Source organism: Oncorhynchus masou, chromosome 12, assembly GCF_036934945.1.
Source record: "Oncorhynchus masou masou isolate Uvic2021 chromosome 12, UVic_Omas_1.1, whole genome shotgun sequence".
In the NCBI taxonomy this organism is placed as follows: Eukaryota; Metazoa; Chordata; class Actinopteri; order Salmoniformes; family Salmonidae; genus Oncorhynchus; species Oncorhynchus masou.
Genome location: NC_088223.1, coordinates 70,006,951 through 70,029,260, shown reverse-complemented (window position 1 = coordinate 70,029,260; position 22,310 = coordinate 70,006,951). Strand labels below are relative to the sequence as shown.

Sequence of the window (22,310 nt, the reverse complement as noted above, 5' to 3'; positions counted from 1 at the left end):
AACACTGACTTCTGAGGGAAGAAACTTCAAAGAGGAAGGATCTTTATTTGGGGGATTGTTTGTGGTTTTCACTGTTTTGGATGAGGACTAGTAGCAGTTGCTTCGTTAACAAGAAATTGTGTTTTGAGTAAATTTAAACACACTTTGCAGTCTTCCATCTTAACCTTTTAACCAGTGCAAACCAACCCCATGGATCACAACTGAAAGCATACCAGACCCTGTCTTCAGCCAATAATGTAATCAATACCAGGTGATAGGATGGTGACACAACCAGAGGAAGACAGGGGAAGATAGCTAGATTATTTTACGCTCAACAGAAAGTTATGCCTATGCTTGTCCATCAGGGGGCATAAATATATCCTCGAACTTAATCTGTCGTGGACAGATTCTCGTGGACAGATGAAATGGCGAGAATCTGTCAAGGCTCACAGAATTATGTGATTATGAGCAGCAGTATTTCCTGGTTTGGGGTTTTCGTTGTTGATTATCTGGACGAATCAGGATTGGGTGAAAGTGGTACTTAAACTGGTACGGTGTTTTCAAGTCGTGTGAGCATGATAAGTGGTTTCCACTAGTTTCCACAGCCACAAAGTCAAAATGGTCTATAGTAAATTCATGAAAACAGACATTTGCTTTTTGGCCATGATAAACATGGGTGAAATTAACGGAAGGGGTTTGGCCGAGAGTTTCCGTTTGCGAGGGAGGAGACTTCGCTTCCTTCCTTTCCACAAAGGTCGTCATAATTGTTATTGACATCCCCCCCAGAAGAAAAAAATGAATTGACAAACTTTCGTGAGAGAACTTGACTTCTGAATAACCGAGATTACCTCAAGCTCAATCAACTGAACTGATGCCAGGATGAATTCAAGTATCCAACACATTTCTGATATCACCTATTCATGAAGCAAGTGAGAACATTATGATACATAAAGCTTGTTAGGCTAAGTCAGTTACTCACCTCCTCCTCTAGTTTGACTACTTTGGCCTGGGCATTGTTGAGAGCCTGGTCTCTAATCTCAATGTGTCGTCTCTGGTCGTCCGTGGTGGAGCGCATGGCGTTCAGCTCTATCTCCAGCTTCTCCTTCTCACGCACCGTCTCTTTGTCTGGGAGACACATACACAACACACTGAGGACTAGCCCTCTGAAGAAGTAGTGATATTCCTTTCATTTACTAAAGTAGTTATGTCAAGAGCTTACTTTTTGCTCTGATGAAGGTCTGATGACCGAAAGCTCAGCCTAATACATTTAAAATTGTACATTGATACTGAGTGTGCGAAGCGTCCTTTTCATTAACTAAACATCATAAACAAATGTGTTTTATGTGTGTCATTTTTGTTAAATGCCCAGTGCAGTCAAAAACACGATTTTCCTGTGTTGTATATACACTGAGTACACAAAACATTGTATAAAATGTTTAATGACATAGACTATCCAGGTGAAAGCTATGATTCCTTATTGATGGCACCTGTTAAATCCACTTCAATCAGTGTAGATGAAGGGGAGGAGACAGTTGAGACATGGATTGTGTATGTGTGCTATTCAGAGGGTGAACAGGCAAGACAAAAGATTTAAGTGCCTTTAAACAGGGTATGGTAGTAGGTGTCAGGCGCACCGATTTGTGTCAAGAACTGCAACGCTGCTGCGTTTTTCACGCTCAACAGTTTCCTGTGTGTATCAAGAATGGTCCACCACCCAAAGGACATCCAGCCAAATTGACACAACTGTGGGAAGCATTGGAGTCAACACGGGCCAGCATCCCTATTGAACGCTTTCGACACCTTGTAGGGTCCATGCACTGACACATTGAGGCTGTTTTGAATGCAAAGGGGGTGGGGAATACTGTGATATTGTGAAATTTATGATAATGCCCTTAAAGTTTAAGAGCTGTTTGAAAAGACAGTGACATTTCTGCCTGTTTTGGTGGGATGGAGTTTTGGCCTGCCTGGTGGTAAATTAGTTAATAGACCAATATGAAAGTGAGTTCCAAACCTCTCTGCCAATAACAGATAGTTTTAAGGTTTCCCCTCCCCACTCAAACCACTCACAGACAGTCCTAGCAAAATGTATCTTTGCTAAAAAGCTATTTTTGTTTATTTTTGACCATTTTAATTGAACACAATCACAGGAAGGTACTTAATTGTTAACCAGAAATGATTTGATATTGAGATAAGAATGGCCTCATTGGACCTTCAAAAACAGTGACTTTCTAGTGGATACGTAGTGTTCTACAGTACATGAACCCCAGACCCTTTGCCTGGTTTTGTCCTTACTGATGAGGCCACACAGAGGTATGTTCAGACTGGATGTAGAATGTTGGAGAGGCCTGGCCTGGTGTTCCCTGGTAGCTGTGTTAGTGATGTACTCACTCTGGGTGAGTAGCTGAGAGATGGTCTTGCGGTTGTCTTCCGATCCCTCACACTCCTTAGCAGCTAGCTGTTTGTTGGCAGTTTCCATGCGCTCTGCAACAGAGAATGTCATTGCCAAAGTCAGGTCAGAGCCAGCCTGAGGGTCTAGTGGCCAAAGAGACACACTGTGCACACTCAAATGCCCGTGAACACACACATACATGCAAACTTGTGTGTGCGTACACAAAGGCATACCCAAATATGCTCTAATTCTCATAAATCAAATCTTTGCAGGAAATTAGATCATAAAATGGCAAGACAACATGTTAAAACTGGGGAATTAAGCTCCTTAAAGAACACACTGTTAAACTCCTTGCAGAGTTGCACATTCAATGTGGTCAGCCTCTAGTTAATATGCAGGATATGCATGCTATGTATGAGAATTTTGGTGCTATTAAACAGCTCAAACAGAATTTCGACATACAGCTCTGTGATTGTGTAAATGTAGCCATACAGACAGCGGGGCCATGGATTAATGTGAATATGGAGGTGGAGGGAATTCACAATCCCCCGAAGAGAATTTAATAGGCCTGGACTCGGAGTCGATGTGGAACTCAAGTTCTTAAGATCCAAACTTTCGTTCCACGCACATAAAACGCCTTGGGGCCCGGTTGCTCAGCAAAATCGAGCAAACAAAAACAAAACAATAACTTTACATGCACACATTTCCCCGCAGAGGGAGAGGAGGAGGTCCCCATTCTCTAATGGAGTCACGAGAAAATTGGCCTGAAACAAAACAGGCCATTATTTCTGGTCCAAACGTTAAAATAATATTTAGTTGAGTGTTAAGTCAACCAGGCTGGGCCATGAAACATCCAGAGAGCATTCCAGAAACAAATATTCAGTTGTTTCATTTCCATTCCCTGTGTTTCTCAAAACACAACAATGAGTGGGGTATACATTTACGCTAAACCCCCGAAAGTGAAGCAAGATATCAAGGCTGCCAATACGATAGGAGAAAAAAAGAGAGGAAGGAGAGACCTAAAAAAAGGTTTCTATGTGATTTGTTATAAAAGCATGGAATCTCCCAATGGACCCGGTCTGGGCAGGGAGTCATGGACCCGATCTTGGTAGGGAGCCATGAATGGAGTTTTTTTTCTCCCCTCTGTAGGACTGAAGAGCTTAGTGAGGTAGAAACTAGAGACATGAAACTGCCCCCACCCACTGTGCTTCAGCTCAGAGCTTCCTACAGAAACAGAGAGTGAAGACTGGAGCTCGAAGGGTCTTTGGTCTGCTTTATAGTAAGTTATGAAGTTGAGACTTTGGACTGCCTGTAAACACTAACATATCCCATTGATTGATCATATTGATTAATTGACAGATTGAGCAATTGATTGCTCTTTTACGTTGACTTTTTCTCTATGCCACAGTAAATGCACAGTAGTACAATAAATTTAAAAAAAAACAGTTTCAACATCACAGCTCGTAAACCGCACCAGGCAAAATTGGTGAAAGCTGTCCTCAGAAAATCTATTCAAATCAAACATGCCAGTGCAATCAATACAAACCAAACACAGCTTCTGAACATGAATAAATATTACTGAAAAAATATGCAGGCAATGCTGTTGAGGTATCCCAAATCTAATGCAGAAAGGATACACCACACACACTTTTTCCTACTAAAAAGTTGTTTTTCCCCCCAATAAATGTAGTATGGAATAGATTTAATCTACTGCCATAAATCCATGAACAGCCTATTTGAACATTAAGCTATTATTTTGACCAGCAAGGCCTGGTAACCTACATAATGGATATGTATGCATGGCATGGACATTCCAGCTGATTGTGACCTCTTACCTCTGAGGTCCCTGTTGAAGTCGTGCAGCCTGCGCACCTCCAGCTCCAGCTTGTTCCTCATGGTCTTCTCCAGAGCCTCCCTTTTAGTGGATGACTTTGCCAGGTTTTCGTAGGCCTCCGAAACCAACGTGATCTCTGTCTCCAACTGACCAGGGAGAGAGAGAGAGAGAGCGAGAGAGGGGGGGAATTATACCTAATTCCAAATCCGCCCGAGCCACTTCTGTCGTCTAAAAGGATTAAATGAATTTAAGTAATATGGAAGAAGAGGGCAAGGTGGAAAAATAACCACACTGCTTATACCCACCCATCCAAACCATTCAGATCTACATGAAGTGCCCAACATAGTGACTTTCAGGGTTGTAACAGATTGTTTTTTAACAAACTAGAATCCTTTATGTTACCAGCAAAAATAGTGTAATCTTATTACACACTTCTGAAAAAACTAGATGATTACTTTAAAATTCAGAAATTATTTGACACCTTTCTGTTTTCTCAATGACATTCAATTCAACATTGAAAATAATGCATACATTTAAGTTTGTTCCTGCCTGAGTGAGTCTGACCACAAATCACATTATGATGACACACCAAATGCATTTGATGGATCACAGGAAAAGAGCAGTAATAGGCTTTTGTAGGCTAAAGTCCAAGTTATGTCTCCCATTTGTGGTCTAGCCTACGGGCGATATGGATATCACCTATTATTGATATTGATATTGAGGCTACATAGCGCATTGATGTGATTCACACCGCTGCTCTCTCATTTAGCTATTTGCGCCTAAGGCTGTTGTGGGGACCGCATTACCTCCACACCGGCAGTCATGAGTCATGACCGCAGTCAAATTCCACGTGACCATTGAGTTACTGTAATCTCCTTTTATGTACTTGGTAGTACCCAACATGCCTTGGTAGTACCCAACTAGCTAACAACCGTCAGGTCGCAAATGCCCTGGACCCGGTTTCCCAAAAGCATCTTAAGGCTATGTTCATCGTTAGAACCTTCGTATGAGCATCATTAAATCCGAGCGATTTCAAAAAACTATACTTACTTAAGTTGCTATTGAAAACGCTCTTTATTTAACAACTGCGTCAGATCACTCGAAGAACAGTGAAGTACTTTTTGCCCTACCGCGTCACTTTATACACAGAAGATCTCTGCTAAACACAAAATCAAGATGTTTATCCGTCTTTCTGTGACTCTGATAACTTCAGAGATAAATGTGACAGTGACTACAAATACAAAGTTGCCTATTTCTTTGCATAACAAGTGAAGGACATAGAGACGTTTCAAATGAAAAGCGAAATTACTGTATTAAAAGATAAATACAGTATAGGCTACATAGACCTATATATTTGAATAATAGTGAAATAAATGTCATGTTGTCATGTTCATTTAATTGAGCTTTTTTTGTGCTATTTATGCTAATGTCAATTTATTTTTATTATGTGCCAAATCTTGATTTAGTGCCTTATTATAGGGTAAACATTAGAATAAACTGCCTCAATATTTGTAGCCATATGTGATATAGCTCTAGGAGCTGATCCATCATCAGTATTGTCGAATAATTATAATGTTAAGGTAAGATTGGAAAGGTAGAACACCGATCCGAGAGCAGTGCTTTCTTTCTTTCGATCCTATCAGTATCCACACATACCTCAACGACACACTTAGCGAACATTCTCTCTGTGTGGTGTTTGGGAAACACGTTACATCTTCGGTCGTTGTTAAAACACTCGATTTGCCCAAGTTCCATCGCTATAGGGAAACCGGGCCCTGTTACTCTATTGTCCCTCTAACATCAATGCAAATGCAATCGAAAAATCACATCAAACACCCACACCACTGTGCGTTTCCATCTCCTCCTCTCTCTCCTCCATTCCTTTCTTGAGTGAGAGGGGCTGTCAACTGTTTAATGAAATATGTTTTGCTGTGAAAACATGTTACTATCGATGTTCCCGAACAGATTCCACTTGGTTGCCCAAATTAAGCACGGGGTAGCTGCAGGAACAGGGTTGGAGAGCTCATGGCATAAATAGTCTGGGCAGAATATCACACTACCTGTAGCGCATTAAGAGGCTGCATGCTTTAGTGACTGATGGGACGAGTGAAACACGTGTTCTTATAAACCCAGATATGTCTATAGCTCTGCTATAAAACCGGAGTAGCCTACCCGGCATGATTGAAAAATTAACCAAACGGCAGGAAAATGGCCTCCCGTTCGCTATTTGAGTGCATACTGTATGGATGACATTTATTTTCCCCACTGCAACTGTTCCTGACATTCTAAATATAAACTCATTTTACATACAGTATCAGTCAAAAGTTTGGACAGTCCTACTCATTCAATGGTTTTTCTTTATTTGTACTATTTTCTACATTGTAGAATAATAGTGAAGACATCAATACTAACATAAATACTATGAAATAACACATATGAAATCATGTAGTAACCAAGAAAGTGTTAAACAAATGAAAATATATAGTATATTTGAGATTCTTCAAAGTAGCCAACCTTTGTAAAAATAAAGAAAAACACTGGAATGTGTAAAAAGTTCTAAGTTTTGACTGGAACTGTATTAGTAAAGGCAATATTTAATTGATAAAAGTCTGATAGGTGAAAATATGATCACTTGAGAGGCAAGGAACCGACCATAAGCTTTTGTTGTAACTTCTTAAAATCATCAATAGCCTATACTCACATCTTGCAGCCCTACAGTTACAGTTGAAGTCAGAAGTTTACATACACCTTAGTCAAATACATGTAAACTCAGTTTTTCACAATTCCTGACATTTAATCTTAGTAAAAATTCCCTGTTTTAGGTCAGTTAGGATCACCACTTTATTTTAAGAATGTGAATTGTCAGAATAATAATAGAGAATGATTAATTTCAGCTTTTATTTCTTTCATCTTTCATTCCCAGTGGGTCAGAAGTTTACATACATTCAATTAGTATTTGGTAGCATTGTCTTTAAATTGTTTATCTTGGGTCAAACGTTACTGGTAGCCTTCCACAAGCTTCCCACAATAAGTTGGGTGAATTTTGGCCTATTCCTCCTGACAGAGGTGGTGAAACTGAGTCAGGTTTGTAGGCCTCCTTGCTCGCACACGCTTTTTCAGTTCTGCCCACAAATGTTCTATGGGATTGAGGTTAGGGCTTTGTGATGGCCACTCCAATACCTTGACTTTGTTGTCCTTAAGCCATTTTATCACAACTTTGGAGGTATGCTTGGGGTCATTGTCCACTTGGAAGACCCATTTGCGACCAAGCTTTAACTTTCTGGCTGATCTCTTGAGATGTTGCTTCAATATATCTACATAATTGTCCTCCCTCATGATGCCATCTATTTTGTGAAGTGCACCAGTCCCTCCTGTAGCAAAGCACCCCCACAACGTGATGCTGCCACCCCTTGCTTCATGGTTGGTATGGTGTTCATCGGCTTGTAGGCCTCCCCCTTTTTCCTCCAAAACATAACAATGGTAATTATGGCCAAACAGTTCTATTCTTGTTCATCAGACCTGTGGACATTTCTCCAAAAAGTATGACCTTTGTCCCCATGTGGATTTGCAAACCGTAGTCTGTTTTTTTCATGGTGATTTTGGAGCAGTGGCTTCTTCCTTGCTGAGCGGCCTTTCAGGTTCGTCGATATAGGACTCGTTTTACTGTGGATATATATACTTTTGTACTGATTTCCTCCAGCATCTTCACAATGTCGTTTGATGTTGTTCTGAGATTGATTCATTCATTTATAGGAGACAGAACGCGTCTCCTACCTGAGCGGTGACGGCTGCGTGGTCCCATGGTGTTTATACTGGCGTACAATTGTTTGGGAGAGGTCTTGGCTGATTTCTTTAGATTTTCCCATGATGTCAAGCAAAGAGGCACTGAGTTTGAAGGTAGGCCTTGAAATACATCCAAAGCTACACCTCCAATTGACTCAAATTATGTCAATTAGCCTATTAGAAGCTTCTAAAGACATGACATCATTTTCTGGAATTTTCCAAGCAGTTTAAAGGCACAGTCAACTTAGTGTATGTAAACTTCTGAACGACTGGAATTGTGATACAGTGAATTAATCTGTCTGTAAACAATTGTTGGAAAATGACTTGTGTCATGCACAAAGTAGATGTCCTAACCGACTTGCCAAAACTATAGTTTGTTAACAAGAAATTTGTCGGAGTGGTTGAAGAACGAGTTTTAATGACTCCAACCTAAGTGTATGTAAACTTCAGACTTCAACTGTATATGTTTTGATTTCTAAGACATTCTATCTACTAAAGTTATTTGGCAACTAAAGTTGCCAAATAACTCAAACTCGTATAGTGTATTGGACCTGTTTCAAAATATCCCTTTTACACTCATATCTACTTCATATGAGCACTGACTCCGGAATGGGAAAATATATACTTTATTCAACGAAGTGAAATAATATTCTTTGTATAAAATCATATAAAATAATGGCACGGGACTTATAAGCATATCTTGTCTGCGAAATGAACTAGCCTACAGCCTATGGCACGGTGACTTCCGGCGCCGACAGAGATGGCCGCCTCGCTTCGCGTTCCTAGGAAACTATGCAGTTTTTCTTACGTGTTATTTCTGGTACCCCAGGTCATCTTAGGTTTCATTACATACAGTCGAGAAGAACTACTGAATATAAGAGCAGCGTCAACTCACCATCAGTGCGACCAAAAATATGTCTTTCGCGAAGCGGATCCTGTGTTCTGCCTTTCACCCAGGACAACGGAATGGATCCCAGCCGGCGACCCCAAAAAACGACTTCGTAAAAGGGGGAAACGAAGCGGTCTTCTGGTCAGGCTCCGGAGACGGGCACATCGCGCGCCACTCCCTAGCATTCTACTCGCCAATGTCCAGTCTCTTGACAACAAGGTTGATGAAATCCGAGCATGGGTAGCATTCCAGAGGGACATCAGAGACTGTAACGTTCTTTGCTTCACGGAAACATGGCTCACTGGAGAGACGCTATCGGAGTCGGTGCAGCCAGCTGGTTTCTCCACGCATCGCGCCGACAGAAACAAACATCTTTCTGGTAAGAAGAGGGGCGGGGGCGTATGCTTCATGGTTAACAAGACGTGGTGTGGTCACAACAACATACAGGAACTCAATTCCTTCTGTTCACCTGATTTAGAATTCCTCACAATCAAATGTAGACCGCATTATCTACCAAGAGAATTCTCTTCGATTATAATCACAGCCGTATATATTCCCCCCCAAGCAGACACATCGATGGCTCTGAACGAACTTTATTTGACTCTTTGCAAACTGGAAACCATATATCCTGAGGCTGCATTCATTGTAGTTGGGGATTTTAACAAGGCTAATCTGAAAACAAGACTCCCTAAATTGTATCAGCATATCGATTGCGCAACCAGGGCTGGAAAAACCTTGGATCATTGCTATTCTAACTTCCGAGACGCATATAAGGCCCTGCCCCACTCTCCTTTCAGAAAAGCTGACCACGACTCCATTTTGTTGCTCCCTGCATACAGACAGAAACTAAAACAAGTAGCTCCCGCGCAGAGGTCTGTTCAACGCTGGTCTGACCAATCTGATTCCACACTCCAAGACTGCTTCCATCACGTGGACTGGGATATGTTTCGTATTGCGTCAAATAACAACATTGATGAATACGCTGATTCGGTGTGCGAGTTCATTAGAACGTGCGTTGAAGATGTCGTTCCCATAGCAACGATTAAAACATTCCCAAACCAGAAACCGTGGATTGATGGCAGCATTCGCGTGAAACTGAAAGCGCGAACCACTGCTTTTAATCAGGGCAAGGTGATCGGAAACATGACTGAATACAAACAGTGTAGCTATTCCCTCCGCAAGGCAATCAAACAAGCTAAGCGTCAGTATAGAGACAAAGTAGAATCTCAATTCAACGGCTCAGACACAAGAGGTATGTGGCAGGGTCTACAGTCAATCACGGATTACAAAAAGAAAACCAGCCCCGTCACGGACCAGGATGTCTTGCTCCCAGGCAGACTAAATAACTTTTTCGCCCGCTTTGAGGACAATACAGTGCCACTGACACGGCCCGCAACCAAAACATGCGGACTCTCCTTCACTACAGCCGACGTGAGGAAAACATTTAAACGTGTTAACCCTCGCAAGGCTGCAGGCCCAGACGGCATCCCCAGCCGAGCCCTCAGAGCATGCGCAGACCAGCTGGCTGGTGTGTTTACGGACATATTCAATCAATCCCTATCCCAGTCTGCTGTTCCCACATGCTTCAAGAGGGCCACCATTGTTCCTGTTCCCAAGAAAGATAAGGTAACTGAGCTAAACGACTACCGCCCCGTAGCACTCACTTCCGTCATCATGAAGTGCTTTGAGAGATTAATCAAGGACCATATCACCTCCACCCTAGCTGACACCCTAGACCCACTCCAATTTGCTTACCGCCCAAATAGGTCCACAGACGATGCAATCTCAACCACACTGCACACTGCCCTAACCCATCTGGACAAGAGGAATACCTATGTGAGAATGCTGTTCATCGACTACAGCTCGGGATTTAACACCATAGTACCCTCCAAGCTCGTCATCAAGCTCGAGACCCTGGGTCTCGACCCCGCCCTGTGCAACTGGGTCCTGGACTTCCTGACGGGCCACCCCCAGGTGGTGAGGGTAGGCAACAACATCTCCACCCCGCTGATCCTCAACACTGGGGCCCCACAAGGGTGCGTTCTGAGCCCTCTCCTTTACTCCCTGTTCACCTACGACTGCGTGGCCACGCACGCCTCCAACTCAATCATCAAGTTTGCGGACGACACAACAGTGGTAGGCTTGATTACCAACAACGACGAGACGGCCTACAGGGAGAAGGTGAGGGCCCTCGGAGTGTGGTGTCAGGAAAATAACCTCACACTCAACGTCAACAAAACTAAGGAGATGATTGTGGACTTCAGGAAACAGCAGAGGGAACACCCCTCTATCCACATCGATGGAACAGTAGTGGAGAGGGTAGTAAGTTTTAAGTTCCTCGGCGTACACATCACAGACAAACTGAATTGGTCCACCCACACAGACAGCATTGTGAAGAAGGCGCAGCAGCGTCTCTTCAACAGGAGGCTGAAGAAATGCGGCTTGTCACCTAAAGCACTCACAAACTTCTACAGATGCAAAATCGAGAGCATCCTGGCGGGCTGTATCACCGCCTGGTACGGCAACTGCTCCGCCCACAACCGTAAGGCTCTCCAGAGTGTAGTGAGGTCTGCACAACGCATCACCGGGGGCAAACTACCTGCCCTCCAGGACACCTACACCACCCGATGTCACAGGAAGGCCATAAAGATCATCAAGGACAACAACCACCCGAGCCACTGCCTGTTCACCCCGCTATCATCCAGAAGGCGAGGTCAGTACAGGTGCATCAAAGCTGGGACCGAGAGACTGAAAAACAGCTTCTATCTCAAGGCCATCAGACTGTTAAACAGCCACCACTAACATTGAGTGGCTGCTGCCAACACACTGACTCAACTCCAGCCACTTTAATAATGGGAATTGATGGGAAATTATGTAAAATATATCACTAGCCACTTTAAACAATGCTACCTAATATAATGTTTACATACCCTACATCATTCATCTCATCTCATATGTATACGTATATACTGTACTCTACATCATCTACTGCATCTTTATGTAATACATGTATCACTAACCACTTTAACTATGCCACTTTGTTTACATACTCATCTCATATGTATATACTGTACTCGATACCATCTACTGTATCTTGCCTATGCCGCTCTGTACCATCACTCATTCATATTTCTTTATGTACATATTCTTTATCCCCTTACACTTGTGTCTATAAGGTAGTAGTTTTGGAATTGTTAGCTAGATTACTTGTTGGTTATTACTGCATTGTCGGAACTAGAAGCACAAGCATTTCGCTACACTCGCATTAACATCTGCTAACCATGTGTATATGACAAATACATTTGATTTGATTTGCATACCCAGATAACATGCAGTAGGCCAAATCACATTGTGTTCTTCTGAAATACATTTTCTTTATATCATAATGTTTCTCTAGACCTGCCTAAAAGAAATACTGGATTGAATGTGATGGTGTATATTAAATGGATTTATTAGACTTTTTTCAATGTAGATATTCCAAAGGCGTGTTTCAGTGGCTTGAACGCGAAGGCTTGGAGATGCTAAACGTGTTTGTTAATTAACCATCAATCAGTGGTGGAAGAAGTACCCAATTTTCATACTTGAGTAAAAGTAAAGATAACTTAATTGAAAATGATTTAAGTATAAGTGAAAATCACCCTGTAAAAGTCTAAAAGTATTTGGTTTTAAATATACTTAAATATCTAAATTAAATATAATTGCTAAAATATACTTAAGTATCAAAAGTAAAAGTATAAATAATTTCAAACTCCTTATATTAAGCAAAACAAAAGGCACCATTTTCTTGTTTTTTAAATGTATGGATAGCCAGGGGCACACGCCAACACTCATGCATAATATACAAAGGAAGAGTGTGTTCAGTGAGTCCTCCAGATCAGAGGCAGTAGGGATGACCAGTTATGTTCTCTTGAGAAGAGTGTGAATTAGACTTTTTTCCTGTTGTGCTAAGCATTCAAATTGTAACAAGAATGTTTGGGTGACAGGAAAAATGTATGGAGTAAAACGTACATAATTATCCTTAGGAATGTAGTGAAGTAAAAGTAAAAGTTGTCAAAAATATAAATAGTAAAGTAAGGTACAGATACCCCCCAAAATTACTTTAGTAATACTTTCAAGTATTTTTACTTCAACACTTTACACTACTGTGGTCAATTACTGAGGCTGGCATGCATTTACAAGACGATAACCGGCTGACCAAATTTCATGACTGCAGTAGCCCTATTTGCGCCTTATTGTGGTTATTGTGGAAATGTATATGTGTATTTTTACCCAATGTTGAATTGGAGATGAATTATTTTCATCATGGAAAATTTCCATCTATACTGAACAAAAATATAAACACAACATGCATTACAGTTCATATAAGGAAATCAGTCAATTTAAATAAATACATTATGCCCTAACCTATGGATTTCACATGACTGGGCAGGGGCACAGCCATGGGTGGGTCTGGGAGGGCAAAGGCATGCCCACCTGGGGGCCAGGCTCAGCCAATCAGAATTATTTTTCCCCCACAAAAGGGATTTAATTACAGAGAAATAGTAAGTTTCAGACGGTCCCGCAGGTGAAGAACCTGGAAGTGGAGGTTCTGGGCTGGCGTGGTTACACGTGGTCTGCAGTTGTGAGGCCGGTTGGACGTAATGCCAAATTCTCTAAAACAACGTTGGAGGCGGCTTATGGTAGAGAAATTAACATTCAGCTCTGGTGGACATTCCTGCAGTCAGTATGCCAATTGCATGCTCCCTCAAAACTCGAGACTTCTCGAGTTATCTATCTCGAGTTACCTATCTCTCTGATTTGGTCCTGCCGTACATACCTACACGTACACTACGGTCACAAGACGCAGGCCTCCTAATTGTCCCTAGAATTTCTAAACAAACAGCTGGAGGCAGGGCTTTCTCCAAAAGAGCTCCATTTTTATGGAACGGTCTGCCTACCCATGTCAGAGACGCAAACTCGGTCTCAACCTTTAAGTCTTTACTGAAGACTCATCTCTTCAGTGGGTCATATGATTGAGTGTAGTCTGGCCCAGGAGTGGGAAGGTGAACGGAAAGGCTCTGGAGCAACGAACCGGCCTTGCTGTCTCTGCCTGGCCGGTTACCCTCTTTCCACTGGGATTCTCTGCCTCTAACCCTATTACAGGGGCTGAGTCACTGGCTTACTGGGGCTCTTTCATACCGTCCCTGGGAGGGGTGCGTCACCTGAGTGGGTTGAGTCACTGATGTGATCATCCTGTCTGGGTTGGCGCCCCCCCCTTGGGTTGTGCCGTGGCGGAGATCTTTGTGGGCTATACTCGGCCTTGTCTCAGGATGGTAAGTTGGTGGTTGAAGATATCCCTCTAGTGGTGTGGGGGCTGTGCTTTGGCAAAGTGGGTGGGGTTATATCCTTCCTGTTTGGCCCTGTCCGGGGGTGTCCTCGGATGGGGCCACAGTGTCTCCTGACCCCTCCTGTCTCAGCCTCCAGTATTTATGCTGCAGCAGTTTATGTGTCGGGGGGCTAGGGTCAGTTTGTTATATCTGGAGTACTTCTCCTGTCCTATTCGGTGTCCTGTGTGAATCTAAGTGTGCTCTCTCTAATTCTCTCTTTCTTTCTCTCTCTCGGAGGACCTGAGCCCTAGGACCATGCCTCAGGACTACCTGACATGATGACTCCTTGCTGTCCCCAGTCCACCTGGCCGTGCTGCTGCTCCAGTTTCAACTGTTCTGCCTTATTATTATTGGACCATGCTGGTTATTTATGAACATTTGAACATCTTGGCCATGTTCTGTTATAATCTCCACCCTGCACAGCCAGAAGAGGACTGGCCACCCCACATAGCCTGGTTCCTCTCTAGGTTTCTTCCTAGGTTTTGGCCTTTCTAGGGAGTTTTTCCTAGCCACCGTGCTTCTACACCTGCATTGCTTGCTGTTTGGGGTTTTATGCTGGGTTTCTGTACAGCACTTTGAGATATCAGCTGATGTACGAAGGGCTATATAAATAAATTTGATTTGATTTGATGTGATCTGTGGCATTGTGTTGTGTGACAAAACAGCACATTTTAGAGTGGTCTTTTAATGTGCACCTGTGTCATGATCATGCTGTTTAATCAACTGATTGATATTCCACACATGTCAGGTGGATGGATTATCTTGACAAAGGAGAAATGCTCACTAACAGGGATGTAAACATGTGTGCACAAAATTTGACCGAAATAAGCTTTTTGTGCATTTGGAACATTTCTGGGATCTTTTATTTCAGCTCATGAAACATAGGACTAACCCTTTACATGTTGCATTTATATTTTTGTTTAGTATAGTTTTTCACATCCAAATAGCGCTTTTCAGTAGTGCTCAAAACATGACATTCTGAGAGCAGCATTTATGAGCTCCAATCAGTCCTCCATAACAACAAAATCCTAGGCTAATTAGTCCTTAGTTGTGGGGTTATGCTCAGGTATAACAATTTGGCTCATTTATATTTCCAAGTCCTATTCTTGAAGATCAAGGGGTATTAAATTAATTGATATAGTCTAATCGTATTATTATCTGAAGTAGAAAGCAATGGGTTAGAAGAAGCTACATAACCAACACAAAGTAAAATGCAACATCCATTTATGGCCAGCTATGTAAACTCTAACATGGACTTATTCTGCAATAGATGTTGTTCAATCAGATTTTATGACTTTGTGGCTGTGCCAGCTACTAACCTGTGCATCTTAAGAGGAAAATAATCTAAAAGTAACTGAAAGTATTCAGATTACGTTACAGAGTTTGGGTAAACCAAAAGCTATGTTACTGATTACAATTGTGGACAGGTAACAAGTAACTGTAACAGATTATATATAGAAAGTAACCTACACAACCCTGGTGACCCTGCCTAGCATTTTAAAATGTGTAAACAATCAACCTTTTACCTTCTGCAGCTTGTTGACCTTATCAGAGCACACCACCATCTCCTGCTTGAGCAGCCTGTTCTCTTCCGACAGCATGTCCACCATCTGCTGGGCGCGTGCCAACATGGTGAAGGGGTCCCCCTGGGGGTGAGGGTAGTGCTGGGGAGGGTGGCCCTGGGATGACTGGGAGTGGTACTGTTGGTGCTGGAGTTGTTGTTGCTGCTGCTGTTGTTGTTGCTGCTGCTGTTGTTGTTGCTGCTGCTGTTGTTGAAATTGGTGGTGCTGCTGCTGCTGGTGGTGCATCCTGGAGGTGGAGCCGTATGGGTCGTGTGGGAAGCCGTGGCCCCTCTGAAGTGGAGGGTGAATGGCCCCAGGGCAGTACAGGTCTCCCTGGTGTGATCCAGGGCCCTGGGGGCTTCGGGGGCCCATGGAGGCGTAGGGATCCCCTTGGGGGTGGGGGGGTGTGTGGGATGGGTGAGAGGCACTGAGCAGACTATTGAGGGTGGAGGACTGGGCTCGGGACAGAGAGCCCACAGAGGTGACAGAGGAGGTGGGGCTGTGGTGATGGACAGATCTCTGGGAGTGGACCGAGCTCTCCTTATTGGATCTGTGGACACGACAGCCAATCAGAGAGGTTAATACGAAGAAGGGAATGTCAGTTGGTTTACCGTATGACTTTATGTGGGTCTCCAACAGTCCATAGATAGAAATGATGATACTATCTTAGTGTTTGTTTTAGTATACAACAAAACATATCACCAGGCAAAACATATACAATGACACTATCCGTTTACTATGGTGATTCACCTGCCATACACCAACAAGTCTGGGTTTTTTCCAACTGACAAAAAAACAATTGTGAACCACTTTTGAAATAAGCAAACATTCCTGTGTCTATAAGGGACGTCATCAGAGTGCGAACAATCATGTCGCCACAGGTTTTAGCTGATGATAAAAATTCTGCGGTACTCATCTCTGTTTGCCAGTGATTTACTTGAGGTAAACGAATAAGCAAGAAGGAGGGAAAACAGGCAGAACAGGATCTCTATCCCTTCTATCCAGACAACTGGCTCTGGCTATGTTTCTATCTCTGTGTGTGTCTCTGTGTGTCTCTCTCTCTTTCTGTGTGTGTGTGTGTGTGTGTGTGTGTGTGTGTGTGTGTGTGTGTGTGTGTGTGTGTGTGTGTGTGTGTGTGTGTGTGTGTGTGTGTGTGTGTGTGTGTGTGTGTGTGTGTGTGTGTGTGTGTGTGATGTGTGAGAGAGTGAATGCCTTACTCCTCAGCTATCCAGCTAATCAATAAACCTGCTCACCTCAACAGACAGTCAAGTAGGAAGGCAAGAAGGCAGGCAAGCAGGCACGCAGGGAGGTAGGCAGGTAGAGAAGCAGGGAGGTAGGCAGGTAGAGAGGCAGGCAGACCGGCAGGTAGAGAGGCAGGCAGGTGGGTAGACAGGTACAGTGAGGAAAAACATTTTTTGATCCCCTGCTGATTTTGTACGTTTGCACACTGACAAAGACATGATCAGTCTATAATTTTAATAGTAGGTGTTTTGAACAGTGAGAGATGCTTGTCAAAAATGTTCTAAATTGATTTGCATTTTTAATGAGAGAAATAAGTATTTGACCCCCTCTCAATCAGAAAGATTTCTGGCTCACAGGTCTCTTTTATACAGGTAACGAGCTGAGATTAGGAGCACACTCTTAAAGGGAGTTCTCCTAATCTCAGCTTGTTACCTGTATAAAAGACACCTATCCACAAAAGCAATCAATCAATCAGATTCCAAACTCTCCACCATGGCCAAGACCAAAGAGCTCTCCAAGGATGTCAGTGACAAGATTGTAAACCTACACAAGGCTGGAATGGGCAACAAGACCATCGCCAAGCATTTGGAGCGTACAATCATGGCTATCCGAACAGCGAGGACGAGGTCACATATGACCCAAAAAAGATCAATTTAACTTTTCATGATTTTTACTGCAAACTATACACCGCTGAGAGAAAACACACGGAGGCAGAACTCCACTCTTTCCTAGAGGGAATCTCGCTACCTAAACTATCAGAGACCGACCAAGAAGATCTCAACTCCCCCTTCACTCCTGAGGAGATCCTGGAGGCAATTACCTCCATGCCACCTAATAAGTCCCCAGGCCCAGATGGATAAAGGCAAATTATCTTCCACTCCTGGATCGAACCAAGAACAATCTCCAAACCTGGATCTCCCTCCCAATTAGCTTAGTAGGAAGAATTAATGTCATCCGTATGAACATCCTCCCTAGACTGAACTACTTATTTCAGATGCTCCCATGCTATCTCCCAGTTTCCTTTTTCAAAACATCTAACCAAAGCATCACCAAATTTATATGGGGCAACAAAAAACCTAGGATCAAGTTTTCCACTCTATCGAAACCTGAATCTAAGGGTGGTCTTGCCCTTCCCTTGCTTCAATTGTACTACTGGTCTGCCCAAATCCGCAATATGCTAACATGGATCACAAACAGACAAGAGTCAACGTGGATTCAGATAGAAGCCCAATCCTGTGGTTCATTGCCCTTAAGCTCAATTATATTCATTAATAACTTTAGTGAAGTGGGCAACATAGCCAATTTACAGCACCCTACTAGCGTGGAGAGACTGTAAGAAATACCTGGGCATTTCCTTTCCAAATATGTTCTCACTCGCCTATAGTAGGCAACCCAGACTTGCCAAAAGCCCTGAAGGATGCCAACTTTAATCTTTGGCATACTCTAGGAATCAGGACCTTTTCAGACCTATTTAATCAGAAAACCACTACACTGAAATCCTTTCAAGAGCTCTGCAGTGAATTCGATGTGCCAAGATCCCTTTTTTTATATCTTCAAATTAGACATGTAATTTCCTCATTTACCTCCAAGAGGAGGTTTAGAACTCAGTTGAATGAAGTTGAAACCCTTCTTGTCACAGCACCATCCATTAAAGGCTAAATATATTACATCTATAGACTCCTTTCTGAGAAATTGAGTATTTCTTCACTTCGTCAAACTCTCGGCGCTTTCGGCGTATTCCAGCTGACAGGTCCTGGTGTAAAGTGAGTTTGGCGGTTCCCACTGTGATGGTGTTGTTTTTCGCCGCCTGTAGGACTCATTCCTTGTCGGTGAATCTCAGGAAACGTATGGTGATTGGGCGCGGTGGTTGTCTGGCTGCTGGTGGGGGCCTCAGTGCTCGGTGAGCTCTCTCGAGTTCTATGGGCCTGTCGGTGGACAGGTGGAGCCACTCGGGAAGTTTGTCTTGCAGGTAGCGGATCAGTGGCATGTTTCCCTCTTCTTTTTCGCCCAGATTGAATAGAACACAATTATTCCTTCGCCCCCTGTTTTCCAGGTCCTCTGTTTTCTCTTCCAGATGCTCTATTTTCTTTTTAGCATATGCTATTGTTTCCATGGCATCTGTCAATAAGTTTTCCATGGATATGGTTATCTTGTTGTTGATGTCAGGCAAAGCTTTTTCCAGGATTGTCACCTTGCCCCCTATCACACTGAGCTGAGAGTTAATGGCATCTAATTTAGTGTTTAGTTCTGTACGTTGGGATCTCAACTCAGAAAGGATGTCTTCGACAGAGTGCGAGGTTGGCATTCATTGTGCCTCGGGGGGGAGCGGGTCCTCTTGCTCCTGGCTAATGGCGCTGGCTTTTTCTGAAGCTAGCTTCTTCTTGGAGGCTTTTTCCGTCGCTAATTTTCGAGTCCGGGTAAAAATCTCACCTGTAGTGTCGCCTTTTGTAGCCGCCATGACTTTTTTTTTTTACTAAAGCTAAATGAGTTTGAACTTGAGTGGAGGTATTATTAGGAATTGGAAACTACTTGTGCGGAGCTCTTAGTTCATGCGGCCCTATCGTTCAAGGGTCTGCTTTTCTGATGTATCAAATACTTATGTCATGCAATAAAATGCAAATGAATTACTTACAAATCATACAATGTGATTTTATGGATTTTTGTTTTAGATTCCGTCTCTCACAGTTGAAGCTAAGGTAACTGAGCTAAACGACTACCGCCCCGTAGCACTCACTTCCGTCATCATGAAGTGCTTTGAGAGACTAGTCAAGGACCATATCACCTCCACCCTACCTGACACCCTAGACCCACTCCAATTTGCTTACCGCTCAAATAGGTCCACAGACGATGCAATCTCAACCACACTGCACACTGCCCTAACCCATCTGGACAAGAGGAATACCTATGTGAGAATGCTGTTCATCGACTACAGCTCGGGATTTAACACCATAGTACCCTCCAAGCTCGTCATCAAGCTCGAGACCCTGGGTCTCGACCCCGCTCTGTGCAACTGGGTACTGGACTTCCTGACGGGCCGCCCCCAGGTGGTGAGGGTAGGTAACAACATCTCCTCCCCGCTGATCCTCAACACTGGGGCCCCACAAGGGTGCGTTCTGAGCCCTCTCCTGTACTCCCTGTTCACCCACGACTGCGTGGCCACGCACGCCTCCAACTCAATCATCAAGTTTGCGGATGACACAACAGTGGTAGGCTTGATTACCAACAACGACGAGACGGCCTACAGGGAGGAGGTGAGGGCCCTCGGAGTGTGGTGTCAGGAAAATAACCTCACACTCAACGTCAACAAAACTAAGGAGATGATTGTGGACTTCAGGAAACAGCAGAGGGAACACCCCCCTATCCACATCGATGGAACAGTAGTGGAGAGAGTAGCAAGTTTTAAGTTCCTTGGCATACACATCACAGACAAACTGAATTGGTCCACTCACACAGACAGCATCGTGAAGAAGGCGCAGCAGCGCCTCTTCAACCTCAGGAGGCTGAAGAAATTCGGCTTGTCACCAAAAGCACTCACAAACTTCTACAGATGCACAATCGAGAGCATCCTGGCAGGCTGTATCACCGCCTGGTACGGCAACTGCTCCGCCCTCAACCGTAAGGCTCTCCAGAGGGTAGTGAGGTCTGCACAACGCATCACCGGGGGCAAACTACCTGCCCTCCAGGACACCTACACCACCCGATGTTACAGGAAGGCCATAAAGATCATCAAGGACATCAACCACCCGAGCCACTGCCTGTTCACCCCGCTATCATCCAGAAGGCGAGGTCAGTACAGGTGCATCAAAGCTGGGACTGAGAGACTGAAAAACAGCTTCTATCTCAAGGCCATCAGACTGTTAAACAGCCACCACTAACATTGAGTGGCTGCTGCCAACACACTGACACTGATTCAACTCCAGCCACTTTAATAATGGGAATTGATGGGAAATGATGTAAATATATCACTAGCCACTTTAAACAATGCTACCTTATATAATGTTACTTACCCTACATTATTCATCTCATATGCATACGTATATACTGTACTCTATATCATCGACTGCATCCTTATGTAATACATGTATCTCTAGCCACTTTAACTATACCACTTTGTTTACATACTCATCTCAAATGTATATACTGTACTCGATACCATCTACTGTATCTTGCCTATGCTGCTCTGTACCATCACTCATTCATATATCCTTATGTACATATTCTTTATCCCCTTACACTGTGTATAAGACAGTAGTTTAGGAATTGTTAGTTAGATTACTTGTTGGTTATTACTGCATTGTCGGAACTAGAAGCACAAGCATTTCGCTACACTCGCATTAACATCTGCTAACCATGTGTATGTGACAAATAACATTTGATTTGATTTGATTTGAAGTGTACCTATGATAATAATTTCAGACCTCTACATGCTTTGTAAGTAGGAAAACCTCCAAAATCGGCAGTGTATCAAATACTTGTTCTCCCCACTGTACATACCCGTCTGAAGTTTGCCAATGATCATCTGAATGATTCAGAGGACAACTGGGTGAAAGTGTTGTGGTCAGATGAGACCAAAATGGAGCTCTTTGGTATCAACTCAACTCGCCATGTTTGGAGGAGGATTTAAAAAAAATGTTTAACCTTTATTTAACTAGGCAAGTCAGTTAAGAACAAATTCTTATTTTTTTAGTGCTGCTTATGACCCCAAGAACACCATCCCCACCGTCAAACATGGAGGTGGAAACATTATGATTTGGGGGTGTTTTTCTGCCAAGGGTACAGGACAACTTCACCACATCAAAGGGACGATGGACGGGGCCATGTACCGTCAAATCCTGGGTGAGAACCTCCTTCCCTCAGCCAGGGCATTGAAAATGGGTCGTGGATGGGTATTCCAGCATGACAATGACCCAAAACACACGGCCAAGGCAACAAAAGAGTGGCTCAAGAAGAAGCACATTAAGGTCCGGGAGTGGCCTAGCCAGTCTCCAGACCTTAATCCCATAGGAAATCTGTGGAAGGAGCTGAAAGTTCAAGTTGACAAACGTCAGCCGTGAAACCTTAATGACTTGGAGAAGATCTGCAAAGAGGAGTGGGACAAAATCCCTCCTGAGATGTGTGCAAACCTGGTGGCCAACTACAAGAAACGTCTGACCTCTGTGATTGCCAACAAGGGTTTTGCCACCAAGTACTAAGTCATGTTTTGCAGAGGGGTCAAATACTTATTTCCCTCATTAAAATGCAAATCAATTTATAACATTTTTGACAT

At 43.3% G+C, this 22,310-nt stretch overlaps 1 protein-coding gene across 5 annotated transcripts in view; it reads right to left on the bottom strand.

Moving 5' to 3' along the window:
• LOC135550742 (angiomotin-like) overlaps positions 1 to 22,310 on the bottom strand; it is a 68,124-nt gene that overhangs the window by 11,335 nt on the left and 34,479 nt on the right. For all 5 annotated transcript variants that reach the window (XM_064981820.1, XM_064981817.1, XM_064981821.1 and 2 more), the window contains 4 exons: positions 15,767 to 16,352; positions 4,204 to 4,348; positions 2,368 to 2,460; positions 959 to 1,104 (listed from right to left, as the gene is read on the bottom strand). In XM_064981820.1, the coding sequence (XP_064837892.1) occupies positions 959 to 1,104; positions 2,368 to 2,460; positions 4,204 to 4,348; positions 15,767 to 16,352 (970 nt within the window). The remainder of the gene's footprint in view (positions 1 to 958; positions 1,105 to 2,367; positions 2,461 to 4,203; positions 4,349 to 15,766; positions 16,353 to 22,310) is intronic.